Genomic DNA, 19,782 nt, shown 5'->3' with positions numbered 1-19,782 from the left:
ACTGTCTCTCTCCACCTTACAGTCTCCAATACCAGGTATCTATTGGACAGTTCCAGTACTCAGGGGCTTCCTCCACCTGTGACTGTGATCCTCTCAGTCACTGTCTCTCTCCACCTTACAGCCCCCAATACCAGGTATCTATTGGACAGTTCCAGTACTCAGGGGCTCCCTCCACCTGTGACTGTGATCCTGAGTCACTGTCTCTCTCCACCTTACAGTCCCCAATACCAGGTATCTATTGGACAGTTCCAGTACTCAGGGTCTTCCTCCACCTGTGACTGTGATCCTGAGTCACTGTCTCTCTCCACCTTACAGTCCCCAATACCAGGTATCTATTGGACAGTTCCAGTACTCAGGGGCTCCCTCCACCTGTGACTGTGATCCTCTGAGTCACTGTCTCTCTCCACCTTACAGTCCCCAATACCAGGTATCTATTGGACAGTTCCAGTACTCAGGGGCTCCCTCCACCTGTGACTGTGACCCTCTGAGTCACTGTCTCTCTCCACCTTACAGTCCCCAATACCAGGTATCTATTGGACAGTTCCAATACTCAGGGGCTCCCTCCACCTGTGACTGTGATCCTCAGTCACTGTCTCTCTCCACCTTACAGTCCCCAATACCAGGTATCTATTGGACAGTTCCAGTACTCAGGGGCTCCCTCCACCTGTGACTGTGATCCTCAGTCACTGTCTCTCTCCACCTTACAGTCTCCAATACCAGGTATCTATTGGACAGTTCCAGTACTCAGGGGCTTCCTCCACCTGTGACTGTGATCCTGAGTCACTGTCTCTCTCCACCTTACAGTCCCCAATACCAGGTATCTATTGGACAGTTCCAGTACTCAGGGGCTCCCTCCACCTGTGACTGTGACCCTCTGAGTCACTGTCTCTCTCCACCTTACAGTCCCCAATACCAGGTATCTATTGGACAGTTCCAGTACTCAGGGGCTTCCTCCACCTGTGACTGTGATCCTCTGAGTCACTGTCTCTCTCCACCTTACAGTCTCCAATACCAGGTATCTATTGGACAGTTCCAGTACTCAGGGGCTTCCTCCACCTGTGACTGTGATCCTCTGAGTCACTGTCTCTCTCCACCTTACAGTCTCCAATACCAGGTATCTATTGGACAGTTCCAGTACTCAGGGGCTCCCTCCACCTGTGACTGTGATCCTCAGTCACTGTCTCTCTCCACCTTACAGTCTCCAATACCAGGTATCTATTGGACAGTTCCAGTACTCAGGGGCTTCCTCCACCTGTGACTGTGATCCTGAGTCACTGTCTCTCTCCACCTTACAGTCTCCAATACCAGGTATCTATTGGACAGTTCCAGTACTCAGGGGCGCCCTCCACCTGTGAGTGTGACCCTCTGAGTCACTGTCTCTCTCCACCTTACAGCCCCCAATACCAGGTATCTATTGGACAGTTCCAGTACTCAGGGGCTCCCTCCACCTGTGACTGTGATCCTCAGTCACTGTCTCTCTCCACCTTACAGCCCCCAATACCAGGTATCTATTGGACAGTTCCAGTACTCAGGGGCTTCCTCCACCTGTGACTGTGACCCTCTGAGTCACTGTCTCTCTCCACCTTACAGTCCCCAATACCAGGTATCTATTGGACAGTTCCAGTACTCAGGGGCTTCCTCCACCTGTGACTGTGATCCTCAGTCACTGTCTCTCTCCACCTTACAGTCCCCAATACCAGGTATCTATTGGACAGTTCCAGTACTCAGGGGCTTCCTCCACCTGTGACTGTGACCCTCTGAGTCACTGTCTCTCTCCACCTTACAGTCCCCAATACCAGGTATCTATTGGACAGTTCCAGTACTCAGGGGCCCCTCCACCTGTGACTGTGATCCTCTGAGTCACTGTCACTCTCCACCTTACAGTCTCCAATACCAGGTACCTATTGGACAGTTCCAGTACTCAGGGGCTCCCTCCACCTGTGACTGTGATCCTCTGAGTCACTGTCTCTCTCCACCTTACAGTCCCCAATACCAGGTATCTATTGGACAGTTCCAGTACTCAGGGGCTTCCTCCACCTGTGACTGTGATCCTCAGTCACTGTCTCTCTCCACCTTACAGTCCCCAATACCAGGTATCTATTGGACAGTTCCAGTACTCAGGGGCTCCCTCCACCTGTGACTGTGATCCTCAGTCACTGTCTCTCTCCACCTTACAGCCCCCAATACCAGGTATCTATTGGACAGTTCCAGTACTCAGGGGCTCCCTCCACCTGTGACTGTGATCCTCTGAGTCACTGTCTCTCTCCACCTTACAGTCCCCAAGACCAGGTATCTATTGGACAGTTCCAGTACTCAGGGGCTCCCTCCACCTGTGACTGTGATCCTCAGTCACTGTCTCTCTCCACCTTACAGTCCCCAATACCAGGTATCTATTGGACAGTTCCAGTACTCAGGGGCTCCCTCCACCTGTGACTGTGATCCTCTGAGTCACTGTCTCTCTCCACCTTACAGTCCCCAATACCAGGTATCTATTGGACAGTTCCAGTACTCAGGGGCTCCCTCCACCTGTGACTGTGATCCTCTGAGTCACTGTCTCTCTCCACCTTACAGTCCCCAATACCAGGTATCTATTGGACAGTGCCAGTACTCAGGGGCTCCCTCCACCTGTGACTGTGATCCTCTGAGTCACTGTCTCTCTCCACCTTACAGACCCCAATACCAGGTATCTATTGGACAGTTCCAGTACTCAGGGGCTTCCTCCACCTGTGACTGTGATCCTCTGAGTCACTGTCTCTCTCCACCTTACAGTCCCCAATACCAGGTATCTATTGGACAGTTACAGTACTCAGGGGCTCCCTCCACCTGTGACTGTGATCCTCAGTCACTGTCTCTCTCCACCTTACAGTCCCCAATACCAGGTATCTATTGGACAGTTCCAGTACTCAGGGGCTCCCTCCACCTGTGACTGTGATCCTCTGAGTCACTGTCTCTCTCCACCTTACAGTCCCCAATACCAGGTATCTATTGGACAGTTCCAGTACTCAGGGGCCCCTCCACCTGTGACTGTGATCCTCAGTCACTGTCTCTCTCCACCTTACAGTCCCCAATACCAGGTATCTATTGGACAGTTCCAGTACTCAGGGGCTCCCTCCACCTGTGACTGTGATCCTGAGTCACTGTCTCTCTCCACCTTACAGCCCCCAATACCAGGTATTTATTGGACAGTTCCAGTACTCAGGGGCTCCCTCCACCTGTGACTGTGATCCTCTGAGTCACTGTCTCTCTCCACCTTACAGTGCCCAATACCAGGTATCTATTGGACAGTTCCAGTACTCAGGGGCTCCCTCCACCTGTGACTGTGATCCTCAGTCACTGTCTCTCTCCACCTTACAGTCTCCAATACCAGGTATCTATTGGACAGTTCCAGTACTCAGGGGCCCCTCCACCTGTGACTGTGATCCTCTGAGTCACTGTCACTCTCCACCTTACAGTCTCCAATACCAGGTACCTATTGGACAGTTCCAGTACTCAGGGGCTCCCTCCACCTGTGACTGTGATCCTCTGAGTCACTGTCTCTCTCCACCTTACAGTCCCCAATACCAGGTATCTATTGGACAGTTCCAGTACTCAGGGGCCCCTCCACCTGTGACTGTGATCCTCAGTCACTGTCTCTCTCCACCTTACAGTCCCCAATACCAGGTATCTATTGGACAGTTCCAGTACTCAGGGGCTTCCTCCACCTGTGACTGTGATCCTCAGTCACTGTCTCTCTCCACCTTACAGTCTCCAATACCAGGTATCTATTGGACAGTTCCAGTACTCAGGGGCTCCCTCCACCTGTGACTGTGATCCTCTGAGTCACTGTCTCTCTCCACCTTACAGCCCCCAATACCAGGTATCTATTGGACAGTTCCAGTACTCAGGGGCTCCCTCCACCTGTGACTGTGATCCTCAGTCACTGTCTCTCTCCACCTTACAGTCCCCAATACCAGGTATCTATTGGACAGTTCCAGTACTCAGGGGCTCCCTCCACCTGTGACTGTGATCCTCTGATTCACTGTCTCTCTCCACCTTACAGTCCCCAATACCAGGTATCTATTGGACAGTTCCAGTACTCAGGGGCTTCCTCCACCTGTGACTGTGATCCTCAGTCACTGTCTCTCTCCACCTTACAGTCCCCAATACCAGGTATCTATTGGACAGTTCCAGTACTCAGGGGCTCCCTCCACCTGTGACTGTGATCCTCAGTCACTGTCTCTCTCCACCTTACAGCCCCCAATACCAGGTATCTATTGGACAGTTCCAGTACTCAGGGGCTCCCTCCACCTGTGACTGTGATCCTCTGAGTCACTGTCTCTCTCCACCTTACAGTCCCCAAGACCAGGTATCTATTGGACAGTTCCAGTACTCAGGGGCTCCCTCCACCTGTGACTGTGATCCTCAGTCACTGTCTCTCTCCACCTTACAGTCCCCAATACCAGGTATCTATTGGACAGTTCCAGTACTCAGGGGCTCCCTCCACCTGTGACTGTGATCCTCTGAGTCACTGTCTCTCTCCACCTTACAGTCCCCAATACCAGGTATCTATTGGACAGTTCCAGTACTCAGGGGCTCCCTCCACCTGTGACTGTGATCCTCTGAGTCACTGTCTCTCTCCACCTTACAGTCCCCAATACCAGGTATCTATTGGACAGTGCCAGTACTCAGGGGCTCCCTCCACCTGTGACTGTGATCCTCTGAGTCACTGTCTCTCTCCACCTTACAGACCCCAATACCAGGTATCTATTGGACAGTTCCAGTACTCAGGGGCTTCCTCCACCTGTGACTGTGATCCTCTGAGTCACTGTCTCTCTCCACCTTACAGTCCCCAATACCAGGTATCTATTGGACAGTTACAGTACTCAGGGGCTCCCTCCACCTGTGACTGTGATCCTCAGTCACTGTCTCTCTCCACCTTACAGTCCCCAATACCAGGTATCTATTGGACAGTTCCAGTACTCAGGGGCTCCCTCCACCTGTGACTGTGATCCTGAGTCACTGTCTCTCTCCACCTTACAGCCCCCAATACCAGGTATTTATTGGACAGTTCCAGTACTCAGGGGCTCCCTCCACCTGTGACTGTGATCCTCTGAGTCACTGTCTCTCTCCACCTTACAGTGCCCAATACCAGGTATCTATTGGACAGTTCCAGTACTCAGGGGCTCCCTCCACCTGTGACTGTGATCCTCAGTCACTGTCTCTCTCCACCTTACAGTCTCCAATACCAGGTATCTATTGGACAGTTCCAGTACTCAGGGGCTCCCTCCACCTGTGACTGTGATCCTCAGTCACTGTCTCTCTCCAACTTACAGTCCCCATACCAGGTATCTATTGGACAGTTCCAGTACTCAGGGGCTCCCTCCACCTGTGACTGCGATCCTCTGAGTCACTGTCTCTCTCCACCTTACAGTCCCCAATACCAGGTATCTATTGGACAGTTCCAGTACTCAGGGGCCCCCTCCACCTGTGACTGTGATCCTCAGTCACTGTCTCTCTCCACCTTACAGTCCCCAATACCAGGTATCTATTGGACAGTTCCAGTACTCAGGGGCTTCCTCCACCTGTGACTGCGATCCTCTGAGTCACTGTCTCTCTCCACCTTACAGTCCCCAATACCAGGTATCTATTGGACAGTTCCAGTACTCAGGGGCTCCCTCCACCTGTGACTGTGATCCTCGGAGTCACTGTCTCTCTCCACCTTACAGTCCCCAATACCAGGTATCTATTGGACAGTTCCAGTACTCAGGGGCTCCCTCCCCCTGTGACTGTGATCCTCTGAGTCACTGTCTCTCTCCACCTTACAGACCCCAATACCAGGTATCTATTGGACAGTTCCAGTACTCAGGGGCTTCCTCCACCTGTGACTGTGATCCTCAGTCACTGTCTCTCTCCACCTTACAGTCCCCAATACCAGGTATCTATTGGACAGTTCCAGTACTCAGGGGCTCCCTCCACCTGTGACTGTGATCCTCAGTCACTGTCTCTCTCCACCTTACAGTCCCCAATACCAGGTATCTATTGGACAGTTCCAGTACTCAGGGGCTTCCTCCACCTGTGACTGTGATCCTCTGAGTCACTGTCTCTCTCCACCTTACAGCCCCAATACCAGGTATCTATTGGACAGTTCCAGTACTCAGGGGCTCCCTCCACCTGTGACTGATCCTCTGAGTCACTGTCTCTCTCCACCTTACAGTCCCCAATACCAGGTATCTATTGGACAGTTCCAGTACTCAGGGGCTCCCTCCACCTGTGACTGTGATCCTCTGAGTCACTGTCTCTCTCCACCTTACAGTCCCCAATACCAGGTATCTATTGGACAGTTCCAGTACTCAGGGGCTCCCTCCACCTGTGACTGTGATCCTCTGAGTCACTGTCTCTCTCCACCTTACAGCCCCCAATACCAGGTATCTATTGGACAGTTCCAGTACTCAGGGGCTCCCTCCACCTGTGACTGTGATCCGCAGTCACTGTCTCTCTCCACCTTACAGTCCCCAATACCAGGTATCTATTGGACAGTTCCAGTACTCAGGGGCTTCCTCCACCTGTGACTGTGATCCTCAGTCACTGTCTCTCTCCACCTTACAGTCCCCAATACCAGGTATCTATTGGACAGTTCCAGTACTCAGGGGCTTCCTCCACCTGTGACTGTGATCCTCTGAGTCACTGTCTCTCTCCACCTTACAGTCCCCAATACCAGGTATCTATTGGACAGTTCCAGTACTCAGGGGCTCCCTCCACCTGTGACTGTGATCCTCTGAGTCACCGTCTCTCTCCACCTTACAGTCCCCAATACCAGGTATCTATTGGACAGTTCCAGTACTCAGGGGCTTCCTCCACCTGTGACTGTGATCCTCAGTCACTGTCTCTCTCCACCTTACAGCCCCCAATACCAGGTATCTATTGGACAGTTCCAGTACTCAGGGGCTCCCTCCACCTGTGACTGTGATCCTCAGTCACTGTCTCTCTCCACCTTACAGTCCCCAATACCAGGTATCTATTGGACAGTTCCAGTACTCAGGGGCTCCCTCCACCTGTGACTGTGATCCTCAGTCACTGTCTCTCTCCACCTTACAGACCCCAATACCAGGTATCTATTGGACAGTTCCAGTACTCAGGGGCTCCCTCCACCTGTGACTGTGATCCTCAGTCACTGTCTCTCTCCACCTTACAGACCCCAATACCAGGTATCTATTGGACAGTTCCAGTACTCAGGGGCTCCCTCCACCTGTGACTGTGATCCTCAGTCACTGTCTCTCTCCACCTTACAGTTCCCAATACCAGGTATCTATTGGACAGTTCCAGTACTCAGGGGCTCCCTCCACCTGTGACTGCGATCCTCTGAGTCACTGTCTCTCTCCACCTTACAGCCCCCAATACCAGGTATCTATTGGACAGTTCCAGTACTCAGGGGCTCCCTCCACCTGTGACTGCGATCCTCTGAGTCACTGTCTCTATCCACCTTACAGTCCCCAATACCAGGTATCTATTGGACAGTTCCAGTACTCAGGGGCTTCCTCCACCTGTGACTGTGATCCTGAGTCACTGTCTCTCTCCACCTTACAGTCCCCAATACCAGGTATCTATTGGACAGTTCCAGTACTCAGGGGCTCCCTCCACCTGTGACTCTGATCCTCTGAGTCACTGTCTCTCTCCACCTTACAGTCTCCAATACCAGGTATCTATTGGACAGTTCCAGTACTCAGGGGCTCCCTCCACCTGTGACTGTGATCCTCAGTCACTGTCTCTCTCCACCTTACAGTCCCCAATACCAGGTATCTATTGGACAGTTCCAGTACTCAGGGGCTCCCTCCACCTGTGACTGTGATCCTGAGTCACTGTCTCTCTCCACCTTACAGTCCCCAATACCAGGTATCTATTGGACAGTTCCAGTACTCAGGGGCTCCCTCCACCTGTGACTGTGATGCTCTGAGTCACTGTCTCTCTCCACCTTACAGTCTCCAATACCAGGTATCTATTGGACAGTTCCAGTACTCAGGGGCTTCCTCCACCTGTGACTGTGATCCTCTGAGTCACTGTCTCTCTCCACCTTACAGTCTCCAATACCAGGTATCTATTGGACAGTTCCAGTACTCAGGGGCTCCCTCCACCTGTGACTGTGATCCTCTGAGTCACTGTCTCTCTCCACCTTACAGTCCCCAATACCAGGTATCTATTGGACAGTTCCAGTACTCAGGGGCTCCCTCCCCCTGTGACTGTGATCCTCAGTCACTGTCTCTCTCCACCTTACAGTCCCCAATACCAGGTATCTATTGGACAGTTCCAGTACTCAGGGGCTCCCTCCACCTGTGACTGCGATCCTCAGTCACTGTCTCTCTCCACCTTACAGTCCCCAATACCAGGTATCTATTGGACAGTTCCAGTACTCAGGGGCTTCCTCCACCTGTGACTGTGATCCTCAGTCACTGTCTCTCTCCACCTTACAGTCCCCAATACCAGGTATCTATTGGACAGTTCCAGTACTCAGGGGCTCCCTCCAACTGTGACTGCGATCCTCTGAGTCACTGTCGCTCTCCACCTTACAGTCCCCAATACCAGGTATCTATTGGACAGTTCCAGTACTCAGGGGCTCCCTCCACCTGTGACTGTGATCCTGAGTCACTGTCTCTCTCCACCTTACAGTCCCCAATACCAGGTATCTATTGGACAGTTCCAGTACTCAGGGGCTCCTCCACCTGTGACTGTGATCCTCAGTCACTGTCTCTCTCCACCTTACAGTCCCCAATACCAGGTATCTATTGGACAGTTCCAGTACTCAGGGGCTCCCTCCACCTGTGACTGTGATCCTCTGAGTCACTGTCTCTCTCCACCTTACAGTCCCCAATACCAGGTATCTATTGGACAGTTCCAGTACTCAGGGGCTCCCTCCACCTGTGACTGCGATCCTCAGTCACTGTCTCTCTCCACCTTACAGTCCCCAATACCAGGTATCTATTGGACAGTTCCAGTACTCAGGGGCTTCCTCCACCTGTGACTGTGATCCTCAGTCACTGTCTCTCTCCACCTTACAGTCTCCAATACCAGGTATCTATTGGACAGTTCCAGTACTCAGGGGCTCCCTCCACCTGTGACTGTGATCCTGAGTCACTGTCTCTCTCCACCTTACAGTCCCCAATACCAGGTATCTATTGGACAGTTCCAGTACTCAGGGGCTTCCTCCACCTGTGCCTGTGATCCTCTGAGTCACTGTCTCTATCCACCTTACAGCCCCCAATACCAGGTATCTATTGGACAGTTCCAGTACTCAGGGGCTCCCTCCACCTGTGACTGTGATCCTCAGTCACTCTCTCTCTCCACCTTACAGTCCCCAATACCAGGTATCTATTGGACAGTTCCAGTACTCAGGGGCTTCCTCCACCTGTGACTGTGATCCTCAGTCACTGTCTCTCTCCACCTTACAGTCTCCAATACCAGGTATCTATTGGACAGTTCCAGTACTCAGGGGCCCCTCCACCTGTGACTGTGATCCTCAGTCACTGTCTCTCTCCACCTTACAGTCTCCAATACCAGGTATCTATTGGACAGTTCCAGTACTCAGGGGCTCCCTCCTCCAGTGACTGTGATCGTGAGTCACTGTCTCTCTCCACCTTACAGCCCCCAATACCAGGTATCTATTGGACAGTTGCAGTACTCAGGGGCTCCCTCCACCTGTGACTGTGTTCCTCTGAGTCACTGTCTCTCTCCACCTTACAGTCCCCAATACCAGGTATCTATTGGACAGTTCCAGTACTCAGGGGCTCCCTCCTCCAGTGACTGTGATCCTGAGTCACTGTCTCTCTCCACCTTACAGTCCCCAATACCAGGTATCTATTGGACAGTTCCAGTACTCAGGGGCTCCCTCCACCTGTGACTGTGATCCTCTGAGTCACTGTCTCTCTCCACCTTACAGTCCCCAATACCAGGTATCTATTGGACAGTTCCAGTACTCAGGGGCTCCCTCCACCTGTGACTGTGATCCTCTGAGTCACTGTCTCTCTCCACCTTACAGTCCCCAATACCAGGTATCTATTGGACAGTTCCAGTACTCAGGGGCTCACTCCACCTGTGACTGTGATCCTCAGTCACTGTCTCTCTCCACCTTACAGTCTCCAATACCAGGTATCTATTGGACAGTTCCAGTACTCAGGGGCTCCCTCCACCTGTGACTGTGATCCTCTGAGTCACTGTCTCTCTCCACCTTACAGTCCCCAATACCAGGTATCTATTGGACAGTTCCAGTACTCAGGGGCTCCCTCCAGCTGTGACTGTGATCCTCTGAGTCACTGTCTCTCTCCACCTTACAGTCTCCAATACCAGGTATCTATTGGACAGTTCCAGTACTCAGGGGCTCCCTCCTCCAGTGACTGTGATCCTGAGTCACTGTCTCTCTCCACCTTACAGTCTCCAATACCAGGTATCTATTGGACAGTTCCAGTACTCAGGGGCTCCCTCCACCTGTGACTGTGATCCTCGGAGTCACTGTCTCTCTCCCCCTTACAGACCCCAATACCAGGTATCTATTGGACAGTTCCAGTACTCAGGGGCTCCCTCCACCTGTGACTGTGATCCTCAGTCACTGTCTCTCTCCACCTTACAATCCCCAATACCAGGTATCTATTGGACAGTTCCAGTACTCAGGGGCTCCCTCCACCTGTGACTCTGATCCTCAGTCAGTGTCTCTCTCCACCTTACAGTCCCCAATACCAGGTATCTATTGGACAGTTCCAGTACTCAGGGGCTCCCTCCACCTGTGACTGTGATCCTCAGTCACTGTCTCTCTCCACCTTACAGCCCCCAATACCAGGTATCTATTGGACAGTTCCAGTACTCAGGGGCTCCCTCCACCTGTGACTCTGATCCTCAGTCACTGTCTCTCTCCACCTTACAGTCCCCAATACCAGGTATCTATTGGACAGTTCCAGTACTCAGGGGCTTCCTCCACCTGTGACTGTGATCCTGAGTCACTGTCTCTCTCCACCTTACAGTCTCCAATACCAGGAATCTATTGGACAGTTCCAGTACTCAGGGGCTCCCTCCACCTGTGACTGTGATCCTCTGAGTCACTGTCTCTCTCCACCTTACAGTCCCCAATACCAGGTATCTATTGGACAGTTCCAGTACTCAGGGGCTCCCTCCACCTGTGACTGTGATCCTGAGTCACTGTCTCTCTCCACCTTACAGTCCCCAATACCAGGTATCTATTGGACAGTTCCAGTACTCAGGGGCTCCCTCCACCTGTGACTGTGATCCTCTGAGTCACTGTCTCTCTCCACCTTACAGTCCCCAATACCAGGTATCTATTGGACAGTTCCAGTACTCAGGGGCTTCCTCCACCTGTGACTGTGATCCTCTGAGTCACTGTCTCTCTCCACCTTACAGTCCCCAATACCAGGTATCTATTGGACAGTTCCAGTACTCAGGGTCTTCCTCCACCTGTGACTGTGATCCTGAGTCACTGTCTCTCTCCACCTTACAGCCCCCAATACCAGGTATCTATTGGACAGTTCCAGTACTCAGGGGCTCCCTCCACCTGTGACTGTGATCCTGAGTCACTGTCTCTCTCCACCTTACAGCCCCCAATACCAGGTATCTATTGGACAGTTCCAGTACTCAGGGGCTCCCTCCACCTGTGACTGTGATCCTCTGAGTCACTGTCTCTCTCCACCTTACAGCCCCCAATACCAGGTATCTATTGGACAGTTCCAGTACTCAGGGGCTCCCTCCACCTGTGACTGCGATCCTGAGTCACTGTCTCTCTCCACCTTACAATCCCCAATACCAGGTATCTATTGGACAGTTCCAGTACTCAGGGGCTCCCTCCACCTGTGACTGTGATCCTCTGAGTCACTGTCTCTCTCCACCTTACAGTCCCCAATACCAGGTATCTATTGGACAGTTCCAGTACTCAGGGGCTTCCTCCACCTGTGACTGTGATCCTCAGTCACTGTCTCTCTCCACCTTACAGTCTCCAATACCAGGTATCTATTGGACAGTTCCAGTACCCAGGGGCTCCCTCCACCTGTGACTGTGATCCTCAGTCACTGTCTCTCTCCACCTTACAATCCCCAATACCAGGTACCTATTGGACAGTTCCAGTACTCAGGGGCTCCCTCCACCTGTGACTGTGATCCTGAGTCACTGTCTCTCTCCACCTTACAGTCCCCAATACCAGGTATCTATTGGACAGTTCCAGTACTCAGGGGCTCCCTCCACCTGTGACTGTGATCCTCAGTCACTGTCTCTCTCCACCTTACAGTCCCCAATACCAGGTATCTAATGGACAGTTGCAGTACTCAGGGGCCCCTCCACCTGTGACTGTGATCCTGAGTCACTGTCTCTCTCCACCTTACAGTCTCCAATACCAGGTATCTATTGGACAGTTCCAGTACTCAGGGGCTCCCTCCACCTGTGACTGTGATCCTCTGAGTCACTGTCTCTATCCACCTTACAGTCCCCAATACCAGGTATCTATTGGACAGTTCCAGTACTCAGGGGCTTCCTCCACCTGTGACTGTGATCCTCTGAGTCACTGTCTCTCTCCACCTTACAGTCCCCAATACCAGGTATCTATTGGACAGTTCCAGTACTCAGGGGCCCCTCCACCTGTGACTGTGATCCTCAGTCACTGTCTGTCTCCACCTTACAGTCTCCAATACCAGGTATCTATTGGACAGTTCCAGTACTCAGGGGCTTCCTCCACCTGTGACTGTGATCCTCTCAGTCACTGTCTCTATCCACCTTACAGCCCCCAATACCAGGTATCTATTGGACAGTTCCAGTACTCAGGGGCTCCCTCCACCTGTGACTGTGATCCTGAGTCACTGTCTCTCTCCACCTTACAGCCCCCAATACCAGCTATCTAATGGACAGTTCCAGTACTCAGGGGCTCCCTCCACCTGTGACTGTGATCCTGAGTCACTGTCTCTATCCACCTTACAGTCTCCAATACCAGGTATCTATTGGACAGTTCCAGTACTCAGGGGCTCCCTCCACCTGTGACTGTGATCCTCTGAGTCACTGCCTCTATCCACCTTACAGTCCCCAATACCAGGTATCTATTGGACAGTTCCAGTACTCAGGGGCTCCCTCCCCCTGTGACTGTGATCCTCAGTCACTGTCTCTCTCCACCTTACAGACCCCAATACCAGGTATCTATTGGACAGTTCCAGTACTCAGGGGCTTCCTCCACCTGTGACTGTGATCCTCTCAGTCACTGTCTCTCTCCACCATACAGTCCCCAATACCAGGTATCTATTGGACAGTTCAAGTACTCAGGGGCTCCCTCCACCTGTGACTGTGATCCTCTGAGTCACTGTCTCTCTCCACCTTACAGTCTCCAATACCAGGTATGTATTGGACAGTTCCAGTACTCAGGGGCTCCCTCCACCTGTGACTGTGATCCTCTGAGTCACTGTCTCTCTCCACCTTACAGTCTCCAATACCAGGTATCTATTGGACAGTTCCAGTACTCAGGGGCTCCCTCCACCTGTGACTGTGACCCTCTGAGTCACTGTCTCTCTCCACCTTACAATCCCCAATACCAGGTATCTATTGGACAGTTCCAGTACTCAGGGGCTCCCTCCACCTGTGACTGTGACCCTCTGAGTCACTGTCTCTCTCCACCTTACAGTCCCCAATACCAGGTATCTATTGGACAGTTCCAGTACTCAGGGGCTTCCTCCACCTGTGACTGTGATCCTCTGAGTCACTGTCTCTCTCCACCTTACAGTCTCCAATACCAGGTATCTATTGGACAGTTCCAGTGCTCAGGGGCTCCCTCCACCTGTGACTGTGATCCTCAGTCACTGTCTCTCTCCACCTTACAGTCTCCAATACCAGGTATCTATTGGACAGTTCCAGTACTCAGGGGCTTCCTCCACCTGTGACTGTGATCCTGAGTCACTGTCTCTCTCCACCTTACAGTCTCCAATACCAGGTATCTATTGGACAGTTCCAGTACTCAGGGGTGCCCTCCACCTGTGACTGTGATCCTCAGTCACTGTCTCTCTCCACCTTACAGTCCTCAATACCAGGTATCTATTGGACAGTTCCAGTACTCAGGGGCTCCCTCCACCTGTGACTGTGACCCTCTGAGTCACTGTCTCTCTCCACCTTACAGCCCCCAATACCAGGTATCTATTGGACAGTTCCAGTACTCAGGGGCTCCCTCCACCTGTGACTGTGATCCTCAGTCACTGTCTCTCTCCACCTTACAGACCCCAATACCAGGTATCTATTGGACAGTTCCAGTACTCAGGGGCTCCTCCACCTGTGACTGCGATCTTCTGAGTCACTGTCTCTCTCCACCTTACAGTCCCCAATACCAGGTATCTATTGGACAGTTCCAGTACTCAGGGGCTCCCTCCACCTGTGACTGTGATCCTCAGTCACTGTCTCTCTCCACCTTACAGTCCCCAATACCAGGTATCTATTGGACAGTTCCAGTACTCAGGGGCTCCCTCCACCTGTGACTGTGATCCTCTGAGTCACTGTCTCTCTCCACCTTACACTCCCCAATACCAGGTATCTATTGGACAGTTCCAGTACTCAGGGGCTCCCTCCACCTGTGACTGTGATCCTCAGTCACTGTCTCTCTCCACCTTACAGTCTCCAATACCAGGTATCTATTGGACAGTTCCAGTACTCAGGGGCTTCCTCCACCTGTGACTGTGATCCTCAGTCACTGTCTCTCTCCACCTTACAGTCCCCAATACCAGGTATCTATTGGACAGTTCCAGTACTCAGGGGCTCCCTCCACCTGTGACTGTGATCCTCAGTCACTGTCTCTCTCCACCTTACATTCTCCAATACCAGGTATCTATTGGACAGTTCCAGTACTCAGGGGCTTCCTCCACCTGTGACTGTGATCCTCAGTCACTGTCTCTCTCCACCTTACAGTCTCCAATACCAGGTATCTATTGGACAGTTCCAGTACTCAGGGGCTCCCTCCACCTGTGACTGTGACCCTCTGAGTCACTGTCTCTCTCCACCTTACAGACCCCAATACCAGGTATCTATTGGACAGTTCCAGTACTCAGGGGCTTCCTCCACCTGTGACTGTGATCCTCAGTCACTGTCTCTCTCCACCTTACAGACCCCAATACCAGGTATCTATTGGACAGTTCCAGTACTCAGGGGCTCCCTCCACCTGTGACTGTGATCCTCAGTCACTGTCTCTCTCCACCTTACAGTCCCCAATACCAGGTATCTATTGGACAGTTCCAGTACTCAGGGGCTCCCTCCACCTGTGACTGTGATCCTCTGAGTCACTGTCTCTCTCCACCTTACAGTCCCCAATACCAGGTATCTATTGGACAGTTCCAGTACTCAGGGGCTTCCTCCACCTGTGACTGTGATCCTCAGTCACTGTCTCTCTCCACCTTACAGTCCCCAATACCAGGTATCTATTGGACAGTTCCAGTACTCAGGGGCTCCCTCCACCTGTGACTGTGATCCTCAGTCACTGTCTCTCTCCACCTTACAGACCCCAATACCAGGTATCTATTGGACAGTTCCAGTACTCAGGGGCTCCCTCCACCTGTGACTGTGATCCTCAGTCACTGTCTCTCTCCACCTTACAGTCCCCAATACCAGGTATCTATTGGACAGTTCCAGTACTCAGGGGCTCCCTCCACCTGTGACTGTGATCCTCTGAGTCACTGTCTCTCTCCACCTTACAGTCTCCAATACCAGGTATCTATTGGACAGTTCCAGTACTCAGGGGCTTCCTCCACCTGTGACTGTGATCCTGAGTCACTGTCTCTCTCCACCTTACAGTCTCCAATACCAGGTATCTTTTGGACAGTTCCAGTACTCAGGGGCTCCCTCCACCTGTGACTGTGATCCTCAGTCACTGTCTCTCTCCACCTTACAGCCCCCAATACCAGGTATCTATTGGACAGTTCCAGTACTCAGGGGCTCCCTCCACCTGTGACTGTGATCCTGAGTCACTGTCTCTCTCCACCTTACAGCCCCCAATACCAGGTATCTATTGGACAGTTCCAGTACTCAGGGGCTCCCTCCACCTGTGACTGTGATCCTCTGAGTCACTGTCTCTCTCCACCTTACAGTCCCCAATACCAGGTATCTATTGGACAGTTCCAGTACTCAGGGGCTCCCTCCACCTGTGACTGTGACCCTCTGAGTCACTGTCTCTCTCCACCTTACAGTCTCCAATACCAGGTATCTATTGGACAGTTCCAGTACTCAGGGGCTCACTCCACCTGTGACTGTGACCCTCTGAGTCACTGTCTCTCTCCACCTTACAGTCCCCAATACCAGGTATCTATTGGACAGTTCCAGTACTCAGGGGCTCCCTCCACCTGTGACTGTGATCCTCAGTCACTGTCTCTCTCCACCTTACAGCCCCCAATACCAGGTATCTATTGGACAGTTCCAGTACTCAGGGGCTCCCTCCACCTGTGACTGTGATCCTCTGAGTCACTGTCTCTCTCCACCTTACAGTCTCCAATACCAGGTATCTATTGGACAGTTCCAGTACTCAGGGGCTCCCTCCACCTGTGACTGTGATCCTCAGTCACTGTCTCTCTCCACCTTACAGTCCCCAATACCAGGTATCTATTGGACAGTTCCAGTACTCAGGGGCTCCCTCCACCTGTGACTGTGATCCTCTGAGTCACTGTCTCTCTCCACCTTACAGCCCCCAATACCAGGTATCTATTGGACAGTTCCAGTACTCAGGGGCTCCCTCCACCTGTGACTGCGATCCCCTGAGTCACTGTCTCTCTCCACCTTACACTCCCCAATACCAGGTATCTATTGGACAGTTCCAGTACTCAGGGGCTCCCTCCACCTGTGACTGCGATCCTCAGTCACTGTCTCTATCCACCTTACAGTCCCCAATACCAGGTATCTATTGGACAGTTCCAGTACTCAGGGGCTCCCTCCACCTGTGACTGTGATCCTCTGAGTCACTGTCTCTCTCCACCTTACAGTCCCCAATACCAGGTATCTATTGGACAGTTCCAGTACTCAGGGGCTCCCTCCACCTGTGACTGTGATCCTCTGAGTCACTGTCTCTCTCCACCTTACAGTCCCCAATACCAGGTATCTATTGGACAGTTCCAGTACTCAGGGGCTTCCTCCACCTGTGACTGTGATCCTCAGTCACTGTCTCTCTCCACCTTACAGTCCCCAATACCAGGTATCTTTTGGACAGTTCCAGTACTCAGGGGCTTCCTCCACCTGTGACTGTGATCCTCAGTCACTGTCTCTCTCCACCTTACAGACCCCAATACCAGGTATCTATTGGACAGTTCCAGTACTCAGGGGCTTCCTCCACCTGTGACTGTGATCCTCAGTCACTGTCTCTCTCCACCTTACAGTCCCCAATACCAGGTATCTATTGGACAGTTCCAGTACTCAGGGGCTCCCTCCACCTGTGACTGTGATCCTCAGTCACTGTCTCTCTCCACCTTACAGTCTCCAATACCAGGTATCTATTGGACAGTTCCAGTACTCAGGGGCTTCCTCCACCTGTGACTGTGATCCTCAGTCACTGTCTCTCTCCACCTTACAGTCCCCAATACCAGGTATCTATTGGACAGTTCCAGTACTCAGGGGCTCCCTCCACCTGTGACTGTGATCCTCTGAGTCACTGTCTCTCTCCACCTTACAGTCCCCAATACCAGGTATCTATTGGACAGTTCCAGTACTCAGGGGCTCCCTCCACCTGTGACTGTGATCCTCAGTCACTGTCTCTCTCCCCCTTACAGTCCCCAATACCAGGTATCTATTGGACAGTTCCAGTACTCAGGGGCTCCCTCCACCTGTGACTGTGATCCTGAGTCACTGTCTCTCTCCACCTTACAGCCCCCAATACCAGGTATCTATTGGACAGTTCCAGTACTCAGGGGCTCCCTCCACCTGTGACTGTGATCCTCTGAGTCACTGTCTCTCTCCACCTTACAGTCCCCAATACCAGGTATCTATTGGACAGTTCCAGTACTCAGTGGCTTCCTCCACCTGTGACTGCGATCCTCTGAGTCACTGTCTCTCTCCACCTTACAGTCTCCAATACCAGGTATCTATTGGACAGTTCCAGTACTCAGGGGCTCCCTCCACCTGTGACTGTGATCCTCTGAGTCACTGTCTCTCTCCACCTTACAGTCCCCAATACCAGGTATCTCTTGGACAGTTCCAGTAATCTGGGGCCCCTGTACCTGTGACTGTGATCCTCTGAGTCACTGTCTCTCTCCACCTTACAGTCCCCAATACCAGGTATCTATTGGACAGTTCCAGTACTCAGGGGCTCCCTCCACCTGTGACTGCGATCCTCTGAGTCACTGTCTCTCTCCACCTTACAGTCCCCAATACCAGGTATCTATTGGACAGTTCCAGTACTCAGGGGCTCCCTCCACCTGTGACTGTGATCCTCAGTCACTGTCTCTCTCCACCTTACAGTCCCCAATACCAGGTATCTATTGGACAGTTCCAGTACTCAGGGGCTCCCTCCACCTGTGACTGTGATCCTCTGAGTCACTGTCTCTCGCCACCTTACAGTCCCCAATACCAGTTATCTATTGAACATTTCCAGTACTCAGAGGCCCCCTCCACGTATGACTGCGGTGACCCTCTAGTTGTTCACTCATTTCTTTCTTTGTACTCAGCCCCTGACCTGTTTCCTCGAATTGTGTGAGCTGGAGTTTTAGTCCCGAGATCTGGACCTTTTGCATGGACAGAAATTGTATTTTAATGAGCTTTGTGAACCTACCTGTGTCCATTCTCATTCTTGTTGCAGATGTTGGTTCTTCTCCCCTGTCTGGACCTTCAGCCATGGTGGTGACAGGCGTTCCCAGGCTCTGATGCTCTAACAAATATAATATTAATGGGAGGATTGGACAGCAATATTAAAATGAGAAGGAGAACGTTGCCTTGTTAAAGCTGATATCAAGTCCCTCCTCCCCCATCAGTACAGCAGCTGGTATCTCTGGGATCTCAGAAAACACCATGAATATACAACTGGTGGATTTGACTGCTGTTTTACAATCATGATTCTCCATTTGTGTGTGTGCCTGCACATGTGCGTCCATTGAAACTATCAATCAGCGGCCTTTCCTTTCCCCACTGTGGAAATGTAAAAGTGATTCAGTTAATTCAGTACCAGTTTGAGACTTTGTAAAATTCAGCACTTTGCTGTTTCACTGACGCTGCCACTGGTGGAATAAACACACAACAGCAACAGAGGGGCAAGGAGAATGTGTGAGAAATGATTAGTGGTACCATAATAGGGAACACTAACGCCTTTTATAAACATATAAATCGTGAAAGAATAGTCCAAGGAAAGGTGGGGCCAATTAAGGACCAAAAAAGGCAATCATCTTGTGGAAGCAGAGGTCATGGGCTGAGGTACTAAATTAACATTTTTCATCCATATTTACTAAAGGAGAGGATGCTGCCAATCATACAGTAAAGGAGGAGGTGGTAGAGAAATTGGACAGGATATAAATTGATTAGGATGATGCACTAAATTGTTGACAGGGCTCAAATTAAAAAAGCCACCACAAATGTCTGCCACAACCTCCCAATCCTTGGATATGGGAAAGCTGCCAGAGGACTGAAGGGTTGCAAATGTTACTTCCATGATCAAAAAAAGTGAAGAATAATGAATCGAATAACTATTGGTAACTCAGCTTAATATTGATGATGAGGAAACTTCTAGGGAGAAAAATCCAAATCAAAATTCATTGTCACTTGGAAGAACATGAGTTAATACAAAGGAAGATGGTTGCTTTGATTGAAGGGCAATCATCTCAGCCCCAGGAC

The 19,782-nt window shown here is 51.7% G+C and overlaps 1 protein-coding gene across 1 annotated transcript in view; it reads right to left on the bottom strand.

Annotated features, from left to right (window-relative positions):
• The window catches only part of LOC147096586 (NACHT, LRR and PYD domains-containing protein 3-like), a 193,048-nt gene that overhangs the window by 146,480 nt on the left and 26,786 nt on the right, over nucleotides 1–19,782 (bottom strand). Inside the window, exon 2 of the mRNA XM_085973844.1 lies at nucleotides 18,731–18,826. Within this exon, the coding sequence (XP_085829970.1) occupies nucleotides 18,731–18,794 (64 nt within the window). The 5' untranslated portion in view covers nucleotides 18,795–18,826. The remainder of the gene's footprint in view (nucleotides 1–18,730; nucleotides 18,827–19,782) is intronic.

The sequence above is a fragment of the Somniosus microcephalus genome, unplaced genomic scaffold (genome assembly GCF_052327205.1).
Source record: "Somniosus microcephalus isolate GS21.2 unplaced genomic scaffold, FLI_Smic_1.0 unresolved_chr1, whole genome shotgun sequence".
Taxonomy (NCBI): Eukaryota; Metazoa; Chordata; class Chondrichthyes; order Squaliformes; family Somniosidae; genus Somniosus; species Somniosus microcephalus.
This window is presented reverse-complemented; position numbering and strand designations above follow the sequence as displayed.